Source organism: Anneissia japonica, unplaced genomic scaffold (assembly GCF_011630105.1).
Source record: "Anneissia japonica isolate Jap-2015-1 unplaced genomic scaffold, ASM1163010v1 scaffold376_len1572418_cov194, whole genome shotgun sequence".
Taxonomy (NCBI): domain Eukaryota; kingdom Metazoa; phylum Echinodermata; class Crinoidea; order Comatulida; family Comatulidae; genus Anneissia; species Anneissia japonica.
Genome location: NW_022741166.1, coordinates 614,146 through 640,240, shown reverse-complemented (window position 1 = coordinate 640,240; position 26,095 = coordinate 614,146). Strand labels below are relative to the sequence as shown.

Here is a 26,095-nt window from a genome sequence, read left to right as displayed (position 1 = left end):
ATCTTATAACACTAGCTCAAAATCCTGTAGCACCAGTTTTTTTTTGGGACCCAGTTCACGAGCCTCGTTTTCGAATACCGCGCTCCAAAATCGAGTGCCGTCACCGTCGTTGTGGTCGCCCATCCCTCTATTTTAAATTAAAAATTAATTATTTCATCCCCGCACCCCCCCTTTAAATGTTAAAATTTTATTTTGAATCTGACTAAAATCAAATGAATGCACGATGGCGTGCATTTTGATACTATTTTCTTTAGAACCACGCCCAAGAATTAGGCCTACGTTAAAATTAGGTGGGGCGCATAGCATCTAGTAGGCTTTCAATTATCCACAATAGGAACAATTGGTATTGTTGAGTAACAGACATTTCACTTCAGTCCTTCATATTTGTTCGACCACAGGGGGCTATGTTTGAAACCCGTCAGTGACAAGGATGCATCCAGTGATGTGAATAACCGGTGATATGTCGGTGACACTTCCTTTTCAAATATTTACTTGTTTATTTTTATAATAATTGTAATACTAATTAGTAATAATAATAATGATGATACTTATAAGACTAGGCCTACTTAGTAATAATAGGGTAATAATATCAATAATAAAGGTGACAACAACAACAATAATATTATTATTAATAATTACCCAGGTAAGTATTCACGAAATAGACTACAAAAATCATCGTGATGTTGGTAGTCATGAGTGAGATACTTACCTGGATAACCTTCCCACCCTCTCCATGATCTTTTGGATCTCTAGGAAATGAGGACGTTTGTTAGGGAGACGGTTCATACATGGCGCCCTGGGTCGGACTGTTCCATTTATTTCGAAGGGGTGTTCCGTTTGGAAACACCCCTTCGAAATAAATGTTTTCCACATGAAAGTACTGTCTGTACATCGTGATTCATGAATAAAGTGAGTCCGTAAAAATTGTTTTAATTTTACACCAAGCAATTGTCAGGTACTCATCCTAAGTTTACAGTACTGTACTTTGGTCAAATTTAAATGAGTATAACTTTTTGGTTTTATTAAGTTTACATTATTATTTATTATTTTGGTTTATTAAGTTTACATACATACACTTGACTTAATTTAGTGTCCAAGATCAATCAAATCAGTAGTGAACATGCTCAGATTGTGCGAGTGTCAAAGGCTTGTCAACCTTGGCAACTATGTGGTGATATGAAGAGGTGCACGAACACACGTGACATATTACACTGGCATCGTGCGCACTTGTTGCACCTAAAAATAGCTATTTTTGAGCATCTGACTGTAGTAATGAGTCCACATTCCTGAAGGCGGCGTATAAAGAATGTGTTTGCTTCCTCAAGAGTACCGTGAGAACCTATTAGGTTGTGGGAAAGTTTCTTTCCGATTTGTTTTGTACTTAGGCCTAGTTGCCAGGCAACTATCACAGGCAATACTGGGCCTCGTGAATTTTTCCAGCTTTTAAAAAGAATCCCAAAACAGCCATTTGTATGTAGGCCTATTTATATATTATATTAAAACTATATTTCACTATATTTCCATTTATTTGTGTATTTTATAAACATCAAAATATGTATCGCAAATTTAAATAAAACAATTACAAGAAAATACAAATATTGTGTATACTTCACCAGAGTAGGCCTACTGTAGGAATCTATTGGTGAGAACGTTTCAGCAAATTTTACTCTAGTTGCAACTATGAAATAGGCTTAGCTCAAGTGAGTGATTTTGTTGGGCTTATGAATATAAAAAAAACCTAAAAGAGACATTCAAATGTACAGTATGTACTGATAAATATATTGATAATTTTATATGAAAATATAAATATGAAAATACTGTATATTTTCTTTATTATCATTCATCATCATTTATATGTAATTCATTTATAGTAAGTGGGAATAAGAAGAAAACAAAGGATGACAAACTAATATATTTACTACTTTATTTCAGTCTCCATTTAATTTAAGCAATAATAAACTTGCAGTTAAAATATATCACAACAAACATTAAAAAGAAACGTGTCTCAACCTAGTTGACCTAGTAGCATTTGCGTTGTTTCTGTAAAAAAGAAAATAACACGAAGATAATACAAATAATTGTTAATAAATTAATGTTACTAGATACCCGAAAATGGATTAGTTGCCACTTTACCAGGGTTGTTACAAGTGAAAATCTGTTAAGAATCTGCATTTTTACTTGAGAATGCATGTTTCTGCCATCCAAACCTATCCCACTGGCAGTTTGTCACTTTGACGACCTTATTGATGCAGCTAGTTTGATCTCATCTGATCAAAAAACTAAGAAAAATTGACCCTATCAAAAATGCATTTGGGTACCAGTTCGCCAAAAGCCATGTGTACGAGTTCACCTAAATTTGTGTACGAGTTCGTCAAAGTGTGTACGAGTTAGCAGGCACCCATTCAATGTAATGTTATGCAGGATTATTGTAGCAAGCTTATCTGTCTAGGGTAGGCCTAGAATGCAAATTATGCTGGCAAATCCTGTTATGAAATAATAATAGGCTACCCATCATGTTCCAGAGTTGGAGTTGTAGAAAACCAGGGAGTTATTAGGCCAGCAAAAAAAAATTCTTGTGTTTTTGTTGATATTGGAGCTGACTGTATTTTGTTAAGACACCTTGACACGAAAATAATGACAGAATCAATGTTTCATCCTACAATTTAATGTGTCTGGGAACAAGTATAGACTACATTTACTCTGTTTGAATAGAAGAATGACTAACATCAATGGCCGAGCGGTTAGCAGGGGCACCGCAAGCTATAGCCATAATATCGGCTTGTTTCGAACGGCACGCTCGCCTATGGTTCTGGTGGTAGAACAAGTCTTCTCGGATAAGGACTATAAACCGTAGGCCCAGTGTATACAATGGCTCGTGTGCACTATATAGAACCCAGTACATCCTTCGAGACGAGTAGGGCGATACCCCGGTGTACTGGAAGAGACAGCCCCTGTGGTGAACGACGAGAGTTGCTGGTACCGGGTAGCACGAAGGGACCCTTAGGGGCGAAGAAAGTCATTGATCGAGTTCCTAGTCCACATATCAAGCGCCCTAAGCATCTTGCATTAGATGGATATGTGCGCTATATAAAACTACACTATTATTATTATTAGTGCCTCAAATAAAAGTAGGCGTAGCCCCTAATTGGTGCATATATTTTAATCTAATTTGCATATGAACAGGACATGTGACCAGTGTGATTTCTAAAATTGTATCTCCTCATAATATGTGTTCATTAAATTAAGAAAAACCCTTGTTTGCAAGATGTTCAGTTTGTCTAGAGCCTACCGTTAATGTAGCACTTCCAATAAAAAAGGGGCGTGTCCCCTATTTTGCATATTTAAGCTAATTTCCATATGAACGGGACATGTGATTAAGGTGAGATTTCTGAAATTTGATCCCTTCATCATAACTGTTCTTTTTATAAGGAAAAACCTTTTTGCAATATGTTCATATTGTGTATAATGTAATTGGGTGGGCGTATTGTTGTTCTTGTTGGGATAGACTTAGACTGGGCTCCAGTCCCTAATCTTTGTTTTTAAATCAATTTTGGCACCAATGGCGTTCCATATTACCTATTTGCTTGGCGTTTCCAAAATTAGCTAATACTAGGAAAACCTATAATTAGAGACTTGTGGCAAGTCTAGGATAGACTTTGCTCACTCAGTGAGGTACCATACTTCTTTACACCCTCCTAATATGTAAAGCTTAAATCGGAGACAGTATGCTGTTTCTTGTACTATGTGTACTTTATTCACTACTACTATATGCTATATACAATATTTACAAGTTGGTTCACATGGTGTTTCCTTCAAGGCATCAGAAGGAAGTCTCTTTTCGATAACTATGCTTGCCTTCTTAAGATACCACTTTGGGTGTGGTGGTCATTTTTTGTTAAAAAATTGATTCTGACCGAGATTTTGACAATTAAACAAACATCTCAGGCCGACTCAATTGATCACAGTGTGTGAGATGCGAATTACGGTACAAGAACCAATTTCATTAGAGAGGATGCACATTATTGACTGTATAAAGTATACATAAAAGCGAGAGCATTCCAGCGGATGCCATCTACAATCTCTGAATTTGCCTAGTAATGAAGAATTCGTAGAGAAAATGGTAATCTCCTATGTCAATAGTCTGTATTTCTCTTTTTTTTTTATTCTTGTACGTAAAAATAAAATTTATGCCAATATTTTTCCATTGTGTATAATAAATAGAGTAATGCATGCATTTTTTCTAAAATAAATCTTTTTTAGTGAAATTTTGCCGGGAATGAGGCTTTAAATTAAGTGCTTAAAAATATAAGTTGGGTTCTCTACTATAGATAACTGGGGCCAACTAAGGGGTTTTTAATAAGTTTAGGAAATAACCCAAAATACATTTTTATTACTGTAACTTTCTGCAAATATTGCTTTGATTGTTGGATAAAATGTTTTGGGCTTCCGAAAAATAGCAAAATTGTTTGACCTTCTGACCTAGGTCAAAGGTCATGTGCCCATGACCTTCAAATTGCAATAGGAGCCTAAAAAGGGTATTTGTGGCAAAGATAAGCCAAACCAGTCACTCGCCGGAAAAATCAATTTTTATTTATTAATACAGGGTTTAACAGTAAAATGGGAGCTATAAAATGGTAAAAGAATCATTTAAATCCGACACTTCCTTATGAAGTTACACGAGTTTAAACATACTGTACAGCTGTTTAAAGAACAATATTTGAGAAATCAGCCTTCAAAGTTTACGATTTCAGGCATTTCTTAGGCAGAAACCATCACCAAATCGTTAAAAAGTGATGTTTTAACATTGAAAATGATGAAAATAACAGCATAGCATGATGTATATATAAAGGTTAGTTTAGTGCAATAAAATAGATTTCCAAAATTTTGAAATTCCAGCATGTTTTGGCCATTATCTCCAAAACAGGATTTGCGACGAGTGACTGGTTTGGCTTGTCTTTGCCACATTTATTACCAATAAACCCCTTGTAAACGTCACTAAAAAATTCTTACGGTTATGAATGCTACATATTATGTGGAATATGTTGTTTTCTACAGAAATAAATGTATTTGGTTGAATTAAATTATGCTTTCATTTTTATGTCCAAGTTCACAAAGGTGATGTGAGGTTATGCTCCTAAATTTAGGTTGCATGAGAAAATTTGAGCCAACATCCAAAATTTGTTGCGCTTAATATGATTTTATTGCAGTATTGCTACACAAGGTCCAAAGCCACGCTGCAAGAGCAATATCATTAAAATTGTGAAAAAGGTTAAATGGCAAGTCTTAATTTTAGTTGAGGTGGTACCTTAATTATATAACTTTATTTAGGTTATCAAACACTTCCTTCCAAGTAGACGTGTCCTGCTTTTAAACATAGTTTTCTGCTTTTATTTAGATCATGTTCTGCTTTTGAACATTCAAAAGATTTGCATGTCTGGTGTGTTTAATAATGTTGGTTCAATATTTCTTTTCCTTTGTAATAGAATTCCCATTCAATGTTTCATTATTACAGCTTATTTGAGTTCTTTAATGATATTCACTATAATGTACCTTACACTAAATTGTTTTAAAACACATCTATTGTTAATTTTCAAGGAACAACAATAAGCCAAAGTGTAAACCATGCCAAACAAAAGCATCGAAGATCAGATCCAAGAGTTCCATGATGATATGTTGGCCAAAATTTCTTTAGAAATTACTGATGGTAAAGTTCGGGAATTAAAGAAACGTCTTAGAGCCGCAGAATATGGTGGCTTCGGGGCGAGGGAAATTGAACAAATGGAAGATGCTGTGGATATATTTACTGAACAACAGAAACGAAAAATTTTTTCTGTTGGTAACTATGGTAAACTTAAAGACATATTGGAAAAAGTAAAGCTCATGGATCTCGTAGATGAAGTCAGAAAATGCGAAGATAAATTGAAAAATATAGGTAAATGAAATGTACTTGAAATGCATTGCTTTATATTATTCTCTAACTTAGTAGATCTAGTATATTTTTTAAGTATTTATTCAAATATATTTTGTAAGAACTAAAATTATTTGTATTTACTTTTTTCTCATTTTTTAATTATATTGTATATTTTATCTCATTCCTAGGCCATGCAGTTATGTTTAGAGCAGAATGTAAGTTTTTTTTTTGTTTTCATGTCAACTAACATTAACAGTATGTACCACTGTAGTGCATTTTGCTGTTAAGAATCCCTTTAGAATTTAGTTATAAAATAGTTGATAAAAAACAAAAATATTATGTATATTTTTTACAATTAAAAATCACTGATTTTTGCTATTTCCACGCAACATGCAATTATTTTATTGGTCATTAATGTTCACACTATTTTAATTAATTAATTAATTAATTAATTAATTATTTTATTGGTCATTAATGTTCACACTATTTTAATTAATTAATTAATTAATTAATTAATTAATTATTTTATTGGTCATTAATGTTCACACTATTTTTATTAATTAATTAATTAATTAATTAATTAATTATTTTATTGGTCATTAATGTTCACACTATTTTTATTAATTAATTAATTAATTAATTAATTAATTAATTAATTAATTAATTAATTAATTAATTAATTAATTAATTAATTAATTAATTAATTAATTAATTAATTAATTAATTAATTAATTAATTAATTAATTAATTAATTAATTAATTAATTAATTAATTAATTAATTAATTAATTAATTAATTAATTAATTAATTAATTAATTAATTAATTAATTAATTAATTAATTAATTAATTAATTAATTAATTAATTAATTAATTAATTAATTAATTAATTAATTAATTAATTAATTAATTAATTAATTAATTAATTAATTAATTAATTAATTAATTAATTAATTAATTAATTAATTAATTAATTAATTAATTAATTAATTAATTAATTAATTAATTAATTAATTAATTAATTAATTAATTAATTAATTAATTAATTAATTAATTAATTAATTAATTAATTAATTAATTAATTAATTAATTAATTAATTAATTAATTAATTAATTAATTAATTAATTAATTAATTAATTAATTAATTAATTAATTAATTAATTAATTATAAAGTATTTATTCAAATATATTTTGTAAGAACTTAAATTATTTGTATTACTTTTTTTCTCATTTTTTAATTATATTGTATATTTTATCTCATTCTTAGGCCATGCAGTTATGTTTAGAGCAGAATGTAAGTTTTTTTTGTTTTCATGTCAACTAACATTAACAGTATGTACCACTGTAGTGCATTTTGCTGTTAAGAATCCCTTTAGAATTTAGTTATAAAATAGTTGATAAAAAAACAAAAATATTATGTATATTTTTTACAATTAAAAATCACTGATTTTTGCTATTTCCACGCAACATGCAATTATTTTATTGGTCATTAATGTTCACACTATTTTTATTATTTCAAATTAGCTGTGGATGGGGATGATTCACATGTTAACGCACCCTCTTCGTCTGCAATACCCATTTCACCTGAGCCCTCAACTGGTATCTTCTTCCATCCAACCTCACCTGGCATTTCTGCTTTCAAACAGCCAGAATTTTGTTATCCCCGTGGTAAGGGATATGTCCTTTATGTCTCCAACTTTTTTCATGTGCCTGACAAAAATGGATGCTCTCGACCTGGTAGGTGAATATTCTTCTGTATGTGTATGTTGGCCAAACATGTCTTGAAAGTTTTTATTAAAACATATATCTGTCTTTTTTCAAATTAACAGATATTACATTACATTATGATAATTTAATATGCCAAAAAACAAATTTACCAAGAGCTCCTGCCAAATCGCGAGTGTATTCCTGCAAGATTGATTCATATCCTGTATAATATTCATGTATGAATAAAATTAAAAACAATGTTTTTGCAGAGCTTTTCTTGATGGATAGTAGTTTTACAGAACTAAAAATAATAAATGATTTAAAAAATTAATAGAATATCATCATTTTTAATTTTAGCTTTAAAATAATATAGTGAATGGAATAATATTGTTAAATTCTTTTGTTTGTTAGAATAAAATGTATGCAGTTAAATTTCAGTATATAAATGTTGTAAAAATGCAAATTATTTCTATTTTGAAGGTGTAAGAGTGGACAAAAGCAATCTTTCCCAATTCTTTTGGGAGAAGGGGTTTGAGCTGGAATTCTGCCCTGACATACAGACACCTGAAAAATTGTTGAAACTCATTGATGAAGTGAAATTTAAGACCGAACACGCATACAGCAGTTTCTTTTTTATCATCTCAAGCCATGGCAAAGGGATAACGTTAAAAGACAAGAATGGGCAGGATGTGTTAGACAAGAAAACCCAAAAGCCGGTTGTCATTTCGGTATGTTCTTAAATCAAAAATCGTTTACAAGACAGAGAGGTACTGTACCTTAAGTCAACCACACTCTGCCGTGGTGGCGGTGACAACGACAACAACAGATATTAACCGTATAAAAGAAGGACTTATATATATGTTACAAGTCCTTGATAAAAGGATCAGATTGTTAAGTTTTTCCTTATAGACTAAACTTGAAAATAATTTAAAAATTAGTATAATGGATAAATTTTAAGAAGTAAATGCATCCATTCAATTCGTTCAAACACTTTTTTGCCCTAGTGAAAATTACTAGTGTTTGACCTTTGGACCTTACAAACTGAGTATTACATTTTAACCTATTTTTTCTTTAAAATGATTTTAGGAAGGCATTCAGTTGGTAGCAAACGACTCTTATGTTCGAGTTGATGAAATAGTGTCCAAGTTTGAAAATTTTATGATTGGTAAGTGGAATGCATTTCTTAAATTGCAGTAAAGAGTTAACTTGGTGGTTAAGAAGCTTGCTTTCCAATCCGAGGGTCCTGGGTTTAATCATGGAGGTATTATTGAAAAGGAGATCACTCGGCCACAGATCAAACGAAATGTGTTCCCTGGCTTTGGATCACACGCTGGTGTCAATCTATTATTAACATTTTTTTCGTTAGCAACAACATGGCAACCACAGGCTTCTATATGCTTTAACACAGCAGTTGTACAATAAACTGTTTGATCTTATTATATATTTTGAAAATTAACCTGATCCCCTGATTGGATTCTTTTGGACTTTAGTATGTTATTATGTGTATATTCCAGGAACAGATTTTGCAAAATATTTCTGTTACAATTACTTTTGTGTATAATTTAGTCTAAAGATCGATTGGTTCTACTATAAATCTAAGGCAGCGTAAAATTGAAAATTACTATGACTTTGGATTGAATTTTCGAATAGTCCACACACGTTCACACTAAAATGACTTAGTTTATTATAATCCTCAATCATTCCGTAATTAATATCTGTTAAAGTTAAAATTATCGAGTTTTATCCAATTTATTGAAATTCAAGTTAAAAATATACCATACTTTTAAAGCTCATGTAAATGTTTTATTAAATTCAAAACTTTGTTTGGTAGAATTAATTTAAAAGATATTGTATTAGTAGCTTCAAGGTGGAAACAATTGCGCAGCCAAAATGACTGACTGTAAGTAGTGCACTCCTTTTTGACATGTTCAATTTTTTTGGTAAAAGCCCACTGAGCATTTGGTGGGGGTGGGGGGAACACATTAGACTTCAAAGGCATCGCGTAAACGGTCTTTTCACACGCTGCGGCAGCATTGATCTCGGCATATTTGCATAGCGCTGTGTGCGCAGAGTTTTGTCAAGTGATCTCCTCATTAATACCTCCATGGTTCAATTCTCATGACTGAAAAACATCTCCACTACCTACAGTAAGACTCATGATAAGACAAATGTATGAATCATCTTATTAATTTGATTATGTTTATTAGAGAAGGCTTCTGATTGTCAGCTAAGAAACTCACCAAATTTGAATGTGTCCAGGAGCATTCTAAAGGCTTTCCTTTTGTCAAGAGCATGTTAAACAAGTGTGACAGCGCCACTGAACACTTTGTGGATATTAGGAGCTATATAATTATTTTGATCGATTGATTGATCGATAAGCTGGAATGGTCACCCTCTATAAATATAGTTTTTGAAAAATGATGATTTTATATTTTAATAATTGAATTCTGACTATCATTTCAGGGGTGGATTTAGGTCCCTTTTGGAAAGAAAAAAAAAAAAAGAAAGAAAAAGAAAAAAAAATCGTCCAAAATGCTCCAGAGGTTATTTTCGGGCACCTAGAAAGCAAAAATTTCGCTGGGAAATGCCCCGGACCCCTATGGTGTTGTTATCTCGATTGTACCCACTTTTTTGGGCCCCCCCCCCTTTCGGACATCTCTAGATCCGCCCCTGCATTTGTGGTTTACATAATATATGATGATACATAATAATGTTCTCAAATGTTTTTCCTTTTTTTAATATGTATTCCTTTTATGCACTTCTGAATTGATACTTGTAGGTAAGCCCAAGGTACTAATATTCCAGGCCTGTAGGAGTTTAACAGAGAGTGCAGATGACAGCAGCAGCGTGGTCAGTTTTTATGATGCACAAAATCCTGGTTCTCTCACAATCCCAGGGAATGCAGACATGGTGGTTATACATGACACTAGTAGAGGTAAGGTTATTGGAGAAACCAGTGGTGGATATAGAGAGGGTATGCCCCTCTATATAGAACTAATATTCTATATAGTAAAAATAAATCAAATACAAACTGAAATTATTAATTATTATTACTAGCAGTTTCTAATAGAAAGTAAAATGCTGTGAGTATGCAATTCATGTAAATACTAATAGATACTTCAGTACATCAAAGGGTGTATTGATTTTTAGTTTTAGTATTAAAGGTTGGTAGAAATGTATGATTTGGTGACTTATAAGAATGGGTTTAAAAAATGTTGTTTACAATGCTACAAAGCAACATAATAATATACTAATAGACATGTTAGTAGTCAATCTTGTTTTATTGTTATCCACAATAGGCTTCACAGTATTTAAATATGTAAAAAAAGTGTTATCCACAATAGCCTTCACACTATTTAAATCTGTTTTAACAAAAAAGTATTAAAAACTTTTTAATATTTTCTCAATATTTCAAACTGTTTTAAAAAAAGTGGCTAAATGAAGAACATTCCTCAGAGAAAATAAACCTGTTAAAAAAAAATGGTTTATGCATATTGTGCTTCTTAGTATCAAAATCTTTAAATAAAATAATGCTTTATCTACAATATGCTTTTCATTTTTTAAATAAATGCTTTATCCATAATATGCTCTTCAGTATTTAAATAAATGCTTTATCAGCAATATACTTTTTAATATTTAAAATTGTTTAAATACTACAGTATTTAATCCGGTTTCGAAATAGTATCTTCATCAGGTAAATGACCTAATCTCAGATCATTTCGTCATCGGCCGATGTCATCCGATGATGTGCACCCTCTGTTGGTATTTGAGGTCTTTTCTGCGGTTTCCTCTGTTCCCTGGGTTGGTGTAGAAGGTCATCGTAAATATGTGATAGCTTGTAGGCTCCTTATACATGTGCAACCACCAACAACCTGCAAACAAAAGTACATGTGTAAATTAACATAAGATTGAAGCACAATATTTGTTACCAAATTCACACATAAAAGTTGTTTTACTAACATATATTCAATATAATTATCAATTACTATTATTTTATGAGATATTTTATTAGATGTTGATTTATTAGTAAGATATATGGAGATCAATGTACACCTACTTCCAAATATGATGTTCGGCCTAGGCCTAATTAAATTATAAAAAAGCACAATCATAGCTGCACTAAAAATCTAACAAATAGGACACAATCACACTGATCTAAACATCACTAAAATTATCGTGACCTTAATGAACACTTCTAAGCCTAGCATTAAGGAATTATTGAGACTTGACATAAATGTTTGAAAATGGAATACTTACCGATTCAATTCTAACTCTGATCGAACACATCCGACACCGTCAAACTCTAAACTGACAATGACGTCGATTAAAAACCACACTGCCAGTACCATGTGGATCTCGAAAAGGCTCCGAAAAGCACTCAAATTTTATCGTGCTTTCGGGCTGAAAACCTAAAACGATCCGACGACACTCTCCGGAAAATTCATCTCGAGTCCTGGAAAAAATCGAGATTTTTACTGGCATACATCAAAATTAGTGTCGCTGCTCATCTGGTGACTTGCAGCAATTATTATTTGGATTTATAGAGTGCTTTTTCAAGAGACCAAAGCACTGTAGAAATATAGATTTTTTTAATAAATTTACATTATCATACAATTGAAGCACATATGAAATAAGACAATTAAAACATTAAGGATTAGGAAAAAAGTGTCTTGAGGAGTTTAAAAAAAAATGCACAATTAATGAAGGTACTAGAGCTCTAAAGGGATTGAAATACATACCAACTTAAATTACGTTTATTAACAAACAGTGAAATTATAATGTAACACTTACTTACGAACGTCAAACCTCCGTGCATGGTTGAGTCGCAAACTCAATTCGAGGTTCCCCCATGTGTGTTGGTTTGCCGTCTATTCGACCGTGTGTTGCTCAATAAAAAGCAACAATACTAAGCCTACACCTAGTAATAGGGTTCCAAATAATGTTACCACGGAGATGTTAATTGATATCTTTCATCTTATCTAATGTAGCAAGCATGTTTTTTGTCAATTGAGTTGTTAATTAACTGTTCCCAACTCTAGTAGTTGTGTAACGATAATAGTTTGTTAGCCTACATTGTTTTTTCCACTATTAATTGCAAAAATAGTATTATATTTGCAGGTCGGCAACCTGCAAATACTGGTCGGAAATGAGTGCTGGACGTGCTCGACCAGCATGGTGAGAATCCTGATTACGGGGCAGGGACCACTAAGGTCCTAATGACCTGCATACCCCCATCCCTAATCAGATTATTCATTCTGAGTAGGTTCGCAATGAAAAACAATGCAGTTATATTTGTTACGCTCACCCGTAATTGACCTTGCAGGTGCCAAAGGCTGGCGTAACGAAGATCAGGGTGCCTGGCTGTTCCATTACATGTGTGTGGAGCTGAAGACTACATTTGACACGGAGCATCTACTGGATGTCCTGACTAGAGTGAACTACTATATATCGAAGCGTAATGCGCACAATCAACAAGGCCACGTGGTCGGTAAACAGATGCCTTGTTTTACCTCAACTTTAACTAAGTTTTTTTACTTGAAGTAATAACAACTGTTGCTGTTTCTTGTTTCACCATAGTGGAGAGTGGAGTTAGTTGGAACAAAATTTACAAAAATGCCCATATAATTATATAACTGTATATCCAAGAAATGATAACTACATCAGTAGAAGCACATACATATCTGTCATAGATACATCCAAACAAAATTTAGATTTGTTGATGATTACTTGTATAATTGTCATAGGAACACACCCCCTCAAGTGTTCCATCTTACCCCACATATGGGGTTAGTTGAAACATGGCATGATGTTGGTTGAAACATAGTGTTGGGTTAGTAAAGCCTTTACATTGCAAACTTTTAAAACTAACTCGATTACACATTTATATTGAACATAACAATGCTGCATTAGTAAAATACTTTACAGTACAGTACTTATTTAGGATTAACACAAATGTGGGGTTTCTTTGGAAATGTGCGACTCTGAACTATAGTACAAATCAAATTTCAAATTATACAGTGTATATATTATTGTATCAATTTAAAATGTTTTCTACAGATGTTGGTGGGTCTATCCATGGTTTGCATTTCACTTGTAATTTTGAGGCTTTCTGATATAATGTAATAATAATAATCTTTATCTGAATTTACACTTTTAAAACAGTGGTACAAGGAAATGGTGCATTCACAAACATTGAACATTTACAAATACAATATATGAAACAAAACAGAAAAGTGACAAACATAACCAAAGACATAAAATACTAAAACATTGTATAAAAAAATGACTTCAAATTAGAATGTTCGAAATATTAAAGAAATAAAATTGAATGTAAAAGGATTTAATTCAATTCAAACTTGAGTTTAAAAACTGGCAGTTTAAATTGATAACATAAAGCAAATATCGTACAAAAAAAAATGGAATAAGCATCATGATTTTCAATTTGTTTTTTCTTTGTAAAAATTGTAGGCCTACAAACTATCAATTACTTTACAGATGAACAATAGCTATTATTTCAATTCAAATTCAAAATAACATTTAGTATATTCATGTTTCAGCAGGGGAAAATATAGAAAATAAAATCACTGCCATTTATACCATAAAGTATTATTGTATTGGGGTTAGTTGGAACATGTTCTTATACCATAAAGAAATATATTGGGTTAGACGCATTAACACATGTGGTGCCTTTAAGCATACTTCACTAAACAGAGCATTCAATAATACAGTATATAGTTAGCCTTATTTTGTAGCTTTTTACTGTAGCCTAAAATGCTCATAAAATATTCAATCTAATCTATGAACATTCAGATAATTGCACAATTTTTCAATTACAAAAAAATTTACTTGAAAGTAACAAAGCACATATATAGCTGTCAAAATTAATTTTGTGTAGCATCTGTCCTGTAGTGTCCCAAAATGTTAATGTTTCAACAAACCCCGCATTCCAACTAAACCCATTCTCCCCTACCTTTCATCTTAATATTTGCAAAATGGCAGTTAAAATTGGAATTATGTTATGGTTTAATGAGAGTGTTGATGATGGAAATTCTCCTGTACATTTTTAAAAATTATAATTCTCAATGTATTATATATTTTTGCTTAGAATTTCTATTTTCTCAATTCTAAATGTAAAAGATCTATTTCATCCATTTTATTTATGATTAACTGTGTTTACTTACTGCTATGCAATTTTGATAAAGTTTAATGTCTTTATTAACATTCAGTGAAAAGCAAATTATCAATCTGAAATTAATTGTATGTTGCAACAACTTCTATCTTATAACAAAGATACTAGAAATACAAGATAGAGCACTTGCATAGCAAAGATGAGGCGGAAATTGGGCCAGATGTAGGCAGCACTCTTCCCTTTTTATAATGCAGGTTTTCTATACTTGGGCCCGGTGTACAGGGCGCCCTTCTGTTTCTAAGTATATCCAGACGCACACGGGCCCTTCTTTTTCCATTAATGGAAGAAAACTTTATCACTAATCAGAGTCCGGTCATATGATTCTGCTCTTTTGTGTCTGTCATTTTATTATTTGATTTATTTATGCCTACTTGTATGTATATTACGCAAAAGGAGATTATGTATCCACATACTTATAAGGACAAAATTTGGGTATGATGATGTAGTTTGTGGAGAGAAAATTTCAAAACTGCTGAGGTTGATATGGTTATTATTATTATTATTGGTTTTTATTATTATTGTTGTTATTATTATTATTATTGGTTTTTATTGTTATTATTATTATGGGTTTTTATTATTGTTGTTTTTATATTATTTCAATGTGAGTTTGCCTAGGAGAATGTCATAGGAGTGATGTTTTACCCTACCTGACGTGTTATTGTAATGTATACTCAGTAAATTCCCAAATGCTTGGCTGCGCTTAGTAACTAGTGTTAAATTCCATTTCCAACAGTACTGCAAATGCTATTTCGGTACAAATATTTTCGTGGGCACTTACTATTGAAATAATAATTGAATCTGTTTTTGATAAATTACTTTGCAATGTTGATTTAATCATGTCATTGAAACATTTATGTTATGTGAAAAAATCAGAAGAAAACAAAAGAAAGAGTAGTTGTTTAAATTGTGATGCTTAAAAAGCGGAATTTGTGCATTTTAAAATTTTAAAATAAATTTGTTTCTTAATTAATGATCCACTGTAAAACAGTAATTGGAGTAGGTTTGTATTCTAATTTTTTGGTGAATTGTTGGGAAATTAGTATAAATATTGAAAATTTACATTAGTTAGTCAAAGTATAGAGGGTGCTTTCTTAGTTTTACATTCCATTTTGTATTGCAGCTGATATTCTGATTGATGTGGTTACTATTTATTGAAATTGTTGCTTTTTAGATGTATATATGGTAGTACATGTTAGCCAGCATGTTTAAACAATGGAGAGTTTGATAACAAAGATTAGTCAATGACACATAACCTAAAAAATATGATGGCGCCACAGGCACAGGCTATTTGGACCTAATAGTTCATGATGCCAAAATCATGAAATGATTTGCACATGTCCCTCCTGTTCATTTTAATGTTCTCTATTCTGAAATATGTATACATATGAGCATATTATTTTTCCTGCAATTATACTGCAATGCTAAATTAAATAAATTTGCTATTAAATGATGTCATTAAAATATATTACTAAAGTTGCCAAAATCACAAGATAATAAAAAATGCTTGTGTTATATATAGTGAATTAGGACGCTTAAAATGTAATGCCTTCGAACGTTTGAAAGTTTCTATTCTGTGTAAATGCATTGTCGTCTAATAAGCCACCATGGTGGTTGTTTAAATGCCTTTTAAATGATTTATAATATGGATTTCCCCATTTTCATCTTGTTAATTGTTGTATTGTTTAAATTAATATTAATTATTAGTATTTAGAATTATTAGGTGATCTACTGTATAAGTATTATGAATTTTCACTTGTTTTTACATTCCATTCTATATCGTAGCTTGGATAATCTGCATATGACTGAAATAATATTACTGCCCTGTTGATGATTGGGTTGGGGAAGGGTGCTGATAGAGAGAGGTGGTTCTCACATGTGCTTTGAAGGGAGTACCATAGAACAATAAGGCAGGAAGACTCGCTGAGTTACTCCGTAGGTAATACCCTTTAAAGAAACTTTCCTTTTTTTTTTTTTTTTTTTCAAAATCTTTATGTATATTCGAAATGGCTTTTTGAATGTCGAATTTTTTGTTGCCCTTTTAATAATTCCTAGATGAGCAGCAAGCCAGATTGTCCACAACCCTCCATAAATTCAGTCAGGCCAATAAATGAAATCAATCAATTCAATGAACTTTGTAAAACTATAGACCATTTTCGCAAAATTTGAAATGAAAATTTCTGATAACCTGGCAACTGCCACTGACTGGGGATTTCCAGAGGCTACGCATTTCATGCTACGTAGTTACTAGTGTGTGTGTGTGGCGCTCTATTTGACCACTGATCTTTACTGTAATAGCTGGACTGCTCATTGCCTGGTTTTAGTGAGGCCACCGACGCCATGTAGGAGGGCCTATGTGACGTATCAGTTTCTTTTGGCGTTGGTTTAAATTATTGTTAAAAATAACGATTTTTGCAATACTTAATAATAAATTTAACATAGTGATTATTTTTCAAAACATCTAACCACTTGACGTGACTGTAGATGCAGTTTAAAGACTGCGAAGCGAAATTATTATGTTGTTAGTAATCAACGTCACTATAACAATGCGACTTCGCTCGTGCTTTTGTAAACTGCATAAACAGTCGCATCAAGTGGTTAGATGATTTGAAAAAATCCTTACTTAAATTTAAATTTATTATTGAAAAAGTATTGCAAGAATCATAATTTTTAACAGTAGTTCAAAGAAATACTGTACCAAAAGAAACTTGTGTAAACTTGTAGGCCCTCCAACATGGCGTCCGTGGCCTTACTCTTTTCTGTGCAAGGATTGGCCGATGAGCAATCCAGCTATTATAGTAGAGATCAGTGTATTTTAAACTAGCTAGTTGCTCAGGTTAAGCTAGGCTGCTAGTTGCTCAGGCTAAACTAGGCTGCTGGAAGTTTCCCAGTGAGTTGCGAAACGTTAGTGGCGCTGTTTCAAAACAAACCCGATAAAATGGTCTATAATAGTGCAGGCCTGGGCAAACAGCCTTGGTTTATTATTATTCAGTTAATTACTTGGGTTTTTTGGCATGGTTCATGTTGTAATAATGGGTTATAGATTGTAATAGTCCTAATTAGGCCTATATGTATATAATTATACAGATAAATGTTTATCCAATAACGGTATGATTCATGTTCAGTATATGCAGTTATGAAATAATTGTAACATTTAGTATTCGTATGCCCTTTGTATCTTTTCTGTTATCCATATTAAATTTGTTTGTATTCAGCTCATCTGTTACATTTCATTTTAAAAATGAGCTTCAAAATTGTATTATGCTGTGTATTATTTAAGCTGAAGCTTTAAACCTTAAGTCAAACCAATCCAAAGTTTTACCAGGCTAGTATTTTAAGTAAGAACAATTATGATATTTTTATGATGTTAACTCTCCATTTTATGATGATTATATTTTGATCACTATTGTATGTCAATTTGCCTGAATGAAACCTAAAGATAAAAAAAAATTATTATTGAGTTATATTAATTGGTTTTAAGGGATAATTTCAATATTTTCATCACTTATGTCACTTCTTTTAGAGTGAAACCTATTGGTTGCTAACCATTTTTATCTGAAATGTAAATTGTGGTTGAAAGTATAAACGATATGCAGTACCTGTACAGTAAATTATTAGTGAAGAAAGTGTGCATCAACTAATTTGTTCTTGGATTTTTCCTTCATATGTTTGTTTTTATAGGCTAGTCATCTATTTAGCAAGGGTTATCCCATATCCATACATTTTATGAGAGTTGTGTGAGGGAAGATGGGTGCTCCATGTATTTTATGAGGATGAACCATGCATTCTGTGACAATGTCCATTTTTCCTGGTCTTCATCATCCTTCTAGGGGTATTTCATCATTCGAAATACCGCCTGCTCTAAAACCCCATAATGTTTAACTATTTAATGAATGGTCTTCCTCTTGTAAAAGCTAATGTTTTAAAAGATCTTGGGGTTCATATCTCAATATACCAAATTCCAACATGTTAGCTGGATGATCATATTTTAAAGCTTATCACCAAATGCAACAAAAAAACTGGGTATGATTAAGGTTATAATGCACCAAAAACTTCCTAAGACTCTTCATACTTCACTTGTCAGAAATGATCTGGAATATGCTTCCCAAATTTGGAGTGGTACCGTAACATATTGGCTGTTGAAGTTGTCCAGCACCGAGCCAACAAATTTATCTTGAAGTACAGTATCAAGATTTTGACTGTAAGGAAAATTAATTAGATACGACTTATAAATGGTTATAGATGCCGGAGCTCCCAGGGGGTTCGTCCCCTGGACTCCCACCGGGGGCCCTAGGTGGCCTCCTCACTCCCAGCCAAACTCCTATCCTATCCTTAACAATGGATCTAAACGAAACTTTCCAGAATAGATTGTCGTGGTTCAATGAAGAAATTTTTAAATTTTAGTGACGATTCGAAGTAGGGTTGTGGATATGACTAGGGCAGATATTGGATTTGCCGGTAGTAGTGGCAGGAAAGTCCACACCACCTCAACCTCTGGATGCCTGGAAATTTCACTCTCATACCTTTTCATATCAACAATATAATACAATACTGTAATTATTTTTCTTAATACAATTAATGCAGGGGAGATGCGATCGCACCGCCTGCACCCCCCCCCCCCACATCTAGCCCCTGCATCAGCCCCAGTATGAGAACCATTTAAAGAATATGTTTACCGTATACTGTAGGCAGATGCTATAGCTGTATGATGAGTATTCAAATTCAATTGCAGTAAGTGTGTACAGCGTTTTATATGTAGCCTACTTCACATTTTGGGGAACTGATTGGGAATATTTTTAATGCATCTTTATATTTACACATGTGACGCTAAAAACCAATTCCCCATATTTCTTAATAATTTGGCTATTTGCATAACGTTTTCATTTCAACACCAATACTTTGCATGTATTTTGTTGTGAACAATAAAAGAGTAAAACTTTCAGTTGGTGGTGGTTGGAAAGTAGGTGGGTTCAGGTTATTTTTTTACAGTGTCAATAGTAAAATAATAACATGTTTCAATACTATATAATTATGTTGCTTGGATTCTGTGTTCAAAACGTAAAATGTGTAGTGAAAAGTAGGCGTATACAGTCGAATTTTGGCCAAATCATTTCTGGTTAGAAAATCTGAAAATGCCAACTCTTAAAAAGGGTTCCCAAAAACCCAGACTAAAAGTGGAAATAGTGCCCTCTTTGTAATAAAAAAGTGTTATGGCGGGTTAATGTGTGTTTTTGAGGAGCAGAGCGAAATAAGTTCTGTTGGTAGTGGTGGTGGTTGAAGTAAATTAGGAACATATTTTGGGAGATTTATTTATAGAAAGGGATTTACGGTGGGCAGAGATATGCTCTCTCCCGATTCGTCTGTGAAACACAATACGACTGTCGCCGATAGGGTGAGCGATTCTATGGAAACCGTTCAGACTTGGAGATAAGCCAAGCTTGAGTTAAGCCCGGCTCAACACTAAGCCCGGCTTAACTTTGACAGGTGTTCAGACTAGCGGGATTAGCTAGGCGCTAGAATTTTCATAATAATGAACCGTAACCTACGAAAGCCTATTAGGGCCACTGAAATATATAGTTTTATGTCGTAATTACGACTTCGTATGTCGAAATTACGACGTAATATGTCCAAATTTCGACATACGTATGTCGTAATTACGACTTATTATGTCGAAATTTCGACATAATATGTCGAAATTACGACATACGTATGTCGTAATTACGACTTTTTGAAGGAGCATTAATTGAATTACATTCTGTTTTAAGCGATCCTCATCCTCCCAATCTCTTGCAATCACTTACCTCTCGAAATTATTTATGCTGATATCCTTGATAAAATAAAAGAGTGTAGCATTGAAGAACTTAAAAATACTTTACCAATAGTTACTGAAGAATTTTAAAAATGGCGTCTTTTCGTTAACGAAGAGAAAACCGATTTTGTTACCTTTCAAATAGACGATGAGAAAAAAAAAACTGAATGGAAAACTCACAAATTACTTGGTTCAATAATTAACACTGACAAAGACATTGAAAATAGAATTACTCTTGCTAACATTGCATTTAATAAATACCAAAAAGCGTGGAAAAACAGTAGGCCTAACACATCTTTAAAACGTAAAATATTAGTTTTTGATGCACTTATTTTTTTCTATTCTTTTGTATAATTGTTCAAGTTGGGCAACAATGTGCAAATTTTTGGAAAAAATTGACATATGTCATCGTAAACACCTTAGGAAAATCTTAAACATACATTACCCAAAAATTATCAGCAATATTTCACTATACGAGATCACTAATACTGAACCACTTTCAAATCAAATAAATAGATCCGGATGGAATACCGTATGTTAGGTCACGTCTTGAGAACCACTGAATTTTCACCGGCCATTCAATCACTTAAGTTTTCACTTACATGTAATGCTCGTAGCCGAGTTGGTAGACATAGATCAATCTCTTGAAACTACTACAAAACGATTTAAGTCAGCATAATCTAAAATTAGAAAACTCTTGTATCATTGATCAGAGATATAGTCATATATTTTTGGAAAAAATAGTTTAATAATAATTCATTATTCAATAAGTTTTTTTGACAATAGAGATTGAATTATAAATGGAATTGCCTAGTGTCACGTGGCAATATCCAATGCCAAAGTATATAAATAAGTAAACATGTAATGTTATATTGTACTGTTCATAAGCATGCCTTCCTAATATTGAATTATTAATTATTTATACTGTATGATTAAATATATATATAAAATAATATATTATTCCTTTAAAAAAAATAGGGGTGTCCCTGAATAGTAACCCTTGGGGACACAAACCAAAAATGTGAAATTGTCCTCTTAATACGTATTTTTTTGCATGCATTTGCCTTGATAGGAGTATCTGTGTTAAAATATATATTCCCCTCATTTCATGGAAAGTTGTCCCCTTAGTAGGTGTCCCCTGATTAAATATATAATAAATTATTTTGTTGTTAATTTTGTAATTCAATATAAAAATAATACTGGTAATTTATATGTAATAGATAGTTACTTTCAGAGTCAGTGGCTTTATATTCCTTTTAGCAGGTTTTGGTACCTTCGTGGTACAGGTACCTTTATCAGGTACTGTATATAATTTATATAGCACATTTTTAATGAACAACTGTTTAAGGCGCTTTATAAAATTAAAATAGGCATATCAACATGTTATAATACATTAAAAATGATTATAAAAAATCTACCTAAATTAAATGTTAACAATTTAAATTTAAATAACACAGGATTTAAAAAGATGCCAATTAACAATCAAAGCCTACAATAAAAAGAGAAACAATCAGTCACATATCAAAATTTATAATTTAAAATCTGGATTACATTTTCCTAAATTGTAAAACACCAAAAATCACTATAGAAAACCAATTTTAATTTTTTTTTAAAGCCCAATAAGTCGAAAGTCATACAATGGAAGAGGGCATCAAGAATTATTTGTTAATTACAGTATTGTTTTTATTATGCATTCAGATCAAAAACAAATGGAGATCATTTAAAATGTAAAAAGAAACTGTTTTTAAAAAAACCAAAGGATCCACTGATTATACGCAAATAGAATATGAGTATGGTAACTTCGAAAAGTGGCAGACGTGAGGCCATAATTGATTCTATGTTTCGTTCTTTATTAGAACATTGTCAAGAATGAATAATCCAAGTCCAAAATGATGACTTTATAAGAGATCGCTTAGAAGCATCGTCGGCAGTCATAAGATGAATTTCAAGTTAAAAACTCCACAACTCTCAGTGTGTTCATGTAGGCCTACGCTACAATTACGAGAACAGCTCGAACCTTTAAACATCACCAGTTTGTCACCATTTTGGACTTAGACTATTCATTTTGGACAATGTTCTACTAAAGAACAAAACGTAGAATCCATTATGGCCTCACGTCTGTCATTTTTCGGAGTTACCATATATTCTAAATCGTTTTTTTATAATAATTATATTATTTACTCGCTTTTTTCCATTTTTTGCAGCGCACTTTATTCTGACTGAAACTCAATTTCTGGCAAGTGTAGGAGATCATGTAATTAAGGCAGCCTCCACATCCGATTCTTTATTTGGACACCATGGAATAGAGACAGAAAATATGAAGAACTTTGGCTAGTATTATATAGCCTTGCTTGAAGCTGTTGCAGCATCCAAAAGAAAATCTACAGCTACCTTCCTGTTTGGTAACAAATCCATGCTGCATTCGTAACAAAATGGAAGCCTTGCAAGTCATAATGGCCGTATTCGACTGGTCGTTCTTTGTTAAACCACGCCATCTGCGCAGTGGTAAAATCCTTAACGAAGAAGACCGAGTCAAATAGAAAACTGGTAAATACTCGACAAAACAAAATAGCTACATAGTTACCCCGATACATGAGGCATAATCAAGGTTTTTCGAAAAAAAAAATGTTTTCATCCAGTTTTTAAATTCTGTTAGCCTACAATTATTTTTTTTACACCATGTAGGTAAATGTTAAAATTTATAATTTCTGAAATTTAGTCCAAATTATATTAACGCCAAGTTGTTGCTAAACTAACCAGTTGGCCATGTTTGTTTTGGTCACGTTAATAACTTAACGCTAATTATCGCACACTGGTTTACGTTAATTTTTGTTGTATATATTTTAAAAACCAGTCGCTTGAAAATAATACTCAACGAAAAATTGTAGTCAACAAAATGTAACCAGTCGAATAAGCCATTAATAATTTATGCAGGTGTTATGTGTGCTATCAAAAACGTGGTTTAATAGCAATGAAATTGCTCCAGAGGAGGATGAGAGGATGAGGAGTGGCAACATAACACTATACTCTCTAGCAATCAGGGGCGCAGCCAGAGGTGTGTCAAGGATTCATTTAGGACGCTGTATAAAAGTAACACTTCAGAGACTATTTACAACTTTTATTAAAACAAGTTTTCTTGCACTTTTACAATCAAAGAAATGATTGCCGGAGAGATCACAACCACTCAGGACATTATGAAAGACTGAACAATACATCATTGTTACGAACAGATTGGCTAATTCTACCATTCCCACTTTAGTCAAACTATTAAATAGTGAATAAGAAATTCCAAGTGAACGTGTTTGATTATGTACCACAATCGCCAAGTATTATTGTTAGTTTCTTTAAATTTATAATAAGCCCAATGTATTAATTCCCCTTTTTTGGTTCAAATTTATATTTTTCTAGTAATTAGATGTAGGCAATAATTCAAAATTCTTAATTTAATTAAACAGTACATAACTTTTTTTTGTAATAAATTAATTTTGATAGATATTTTGTAGCAATTAGGTGTACTTGTAAATTTTATTGACAATTGCATATAGACTGAATTGCTTGCCTGTAATAAATTTAATGTTATGTTTTTCTTGTAAAATTAATTTATTGTAAGTCATATTTATAATTCTTTTTGAAATGTTTATGTCTAGGCATAAATTTATTTCTTTTGATGTCTTGTATTTTTCTTCCATTTATATTGTAAATTCAGATAAATTTCTACATTTTCTATGTTTTTTTTTTCTCTTTCGTAGGAGTTTAGCCCACTTTTATTTCTTTCTCTTTTTGTTACTTTTCTTTTTTTTCTGCTTCTAATTCATATTTAAAAGTAAATTAATATACAAAATAAAAACAATTGCACTTAGGAGGGGTCAGTCCACAATGGCTGACTATCTTTTTTTTTTAACATTCTTCCACTTTCTAAATAAAATAGTAATTTCTAAATATTTTTTACCAAGATGTAATTAACATTATTAGCATCGTACATTAAAGAATTTCTTCAAGTCATTTTCATAAAAAAAAAAAAAAAAAACAAACAAACATATTTATATACATATACACTGCACATATACATAATATTATTTTCTTTTTAAATAGACCCTTTACCTTTCATGGGAATTTCATTCTCCTATATTTCTTTCTCTTTTTGGTTTTTTGTTTTGTTTTTGTATGGAATACACACACGTACATATACAATTCACACTCATCATATATATCTATATCCGTATACATACATGCACATACATACATATGCACACATACACGTACACATACTTATATATACATACTTATATATACATATATATACACCTATACATATACACAGGCCTATACGTACATATACATATACATACATATACATTCTTTAACACGATGCAATAATTACACTTTTGTTTTCTTAATTATTTAATTTTTTATATACTTTTTTCTCTTATATATAAAAAATAGAAAGAGACTTATTATATTGACAATTATACGGTATTATATTTTACCGTTCTCGATAGAAGAGCATGATGATAATTGTGTAATAATATTAATAATATTAATAATTATTTTTATCCTGTTTTTTTTAAAATTTATATTGGCCTAGGCCTATATTTTTTAAAAATTATTTTTACAGTACAATATTATCTCATACAAGGTTTCATCTATTAATATTGTTTTTCTTATGGAGTAAACTCCACTAGGCAAATCATTGTTGCCCATTCGATACATTATTCGTATTTCCAGTATATTTTTTTTTAAAGTTTTTTTTTGACACATTATTTTTTTTTAATTCATTCATTTTGTATATACATTTACATTCATCAACACAATACAAGTATTCTAAGTATTGCTGTTACCTATGAAAGAAGAGTACATGTTTCTGAACATTTATTGCGTAAATAGATATATAAATATGCTAAATGTATAAAGATGATTTTTTACGTACGGTATAGCTACTTGTCTTAATTAATAATGACATCATTTTTATGGTAATATGGTACGTCGGATATTCTTATTTATTGATAATTAACAGTTTTCTAAATAGTGTCATTCTCACATACAATTCAGAATCGAGCAGTGCTTTTAATGATTTTATTTTACCCACTGCTGCTTTGATAACGGCAGCTTTGTATAGGCAAAAACAAGCAACTGTGTAAATATGGTTAACATAATTGTTATCAGTACCTAGCACAATATCATTAAAGGTTGCAGTATATCCAAACTCTGGTTTAATCATTCTGTCTATTTCATTCCAGACATATTTTGCATTTACACAACCCCAGAAGAGATGATAACCATCTTTAATTTTCGGATTACAAAATAAGCAGCAGTCATTGTCGGAGAGTTTCCATATAAAAAGACGTGAACGTATGGTTATTGTACAATGCATTAATTTGTAATTAAAATTTGCAAGCTTTTTCTCAACAATGTTTTTTACCTCCTTTCTTAACCAGACCATTTCCCAATGAATATCTGGAATATTTAGGAGGCGTTCCCATTTA

At 31.6% G+C, this 26,095-nt stretch overlaps 1 protein-coding gene across 4 annotated transcripts in view; it reads left to right on the top strand.

Moving 5' to 3' along the window:
• LOC117118604 (caspase-3-like) overlaps nucleotides 1–18,444 on the top strand; it is a 19,452-nt gene extending 1,008 nt beyond the window's left edge. For 2 of the 4 annotated variants that reach the window (XM_033263233.1, XM_033263234.1), the window contains exons 2-8: nucleotides 5,596–5,932; nucleotides 6,100–6,126; nucleotides 7,435–7,647; nucleotides 8,098–8,345; nucleotides 8,704–8,782; nucleotides 10,397–10,552; nucleotides 12,941–18,444. In XM_033263233.1, coding sequence (XP_033119124.1) covers nucleotides 5,623–5,932; nucleotides 6,100–6,126; nucleotides 7,435–7,647; nucleotides 8,098–8,345; nucleotides 8,704–8,782; nucleotides 10,397–10,552; nucleotides 12,941–13,161 — 1,254 coding nt within the window. In that variant the 5' untranslated portion in view covers nucleotides 5,596–5,622 and the 3' untranslated portion in view covers nucleotides 13,162–18,444. Of the gene's footprint in view, nucleotides 1–5,595; nucleotides 5,933–6,099; nucleotides 6,127–7,177; nucleotides 7,205–7,434; nucleotides 7,648–8,097; nucleotides 8,346–8,703; nucleotides 8,783–10,396; nucleotides 10,553–12,940 lie in introns of all 4 variants that reach the window. The other 2 variants (XR_004447073.1, XM_033263235.1) reach the window with 2 other exon arrangements.
• Nucleotides 18,445–26,095: the final 7,651 nt, after the last annotated feature.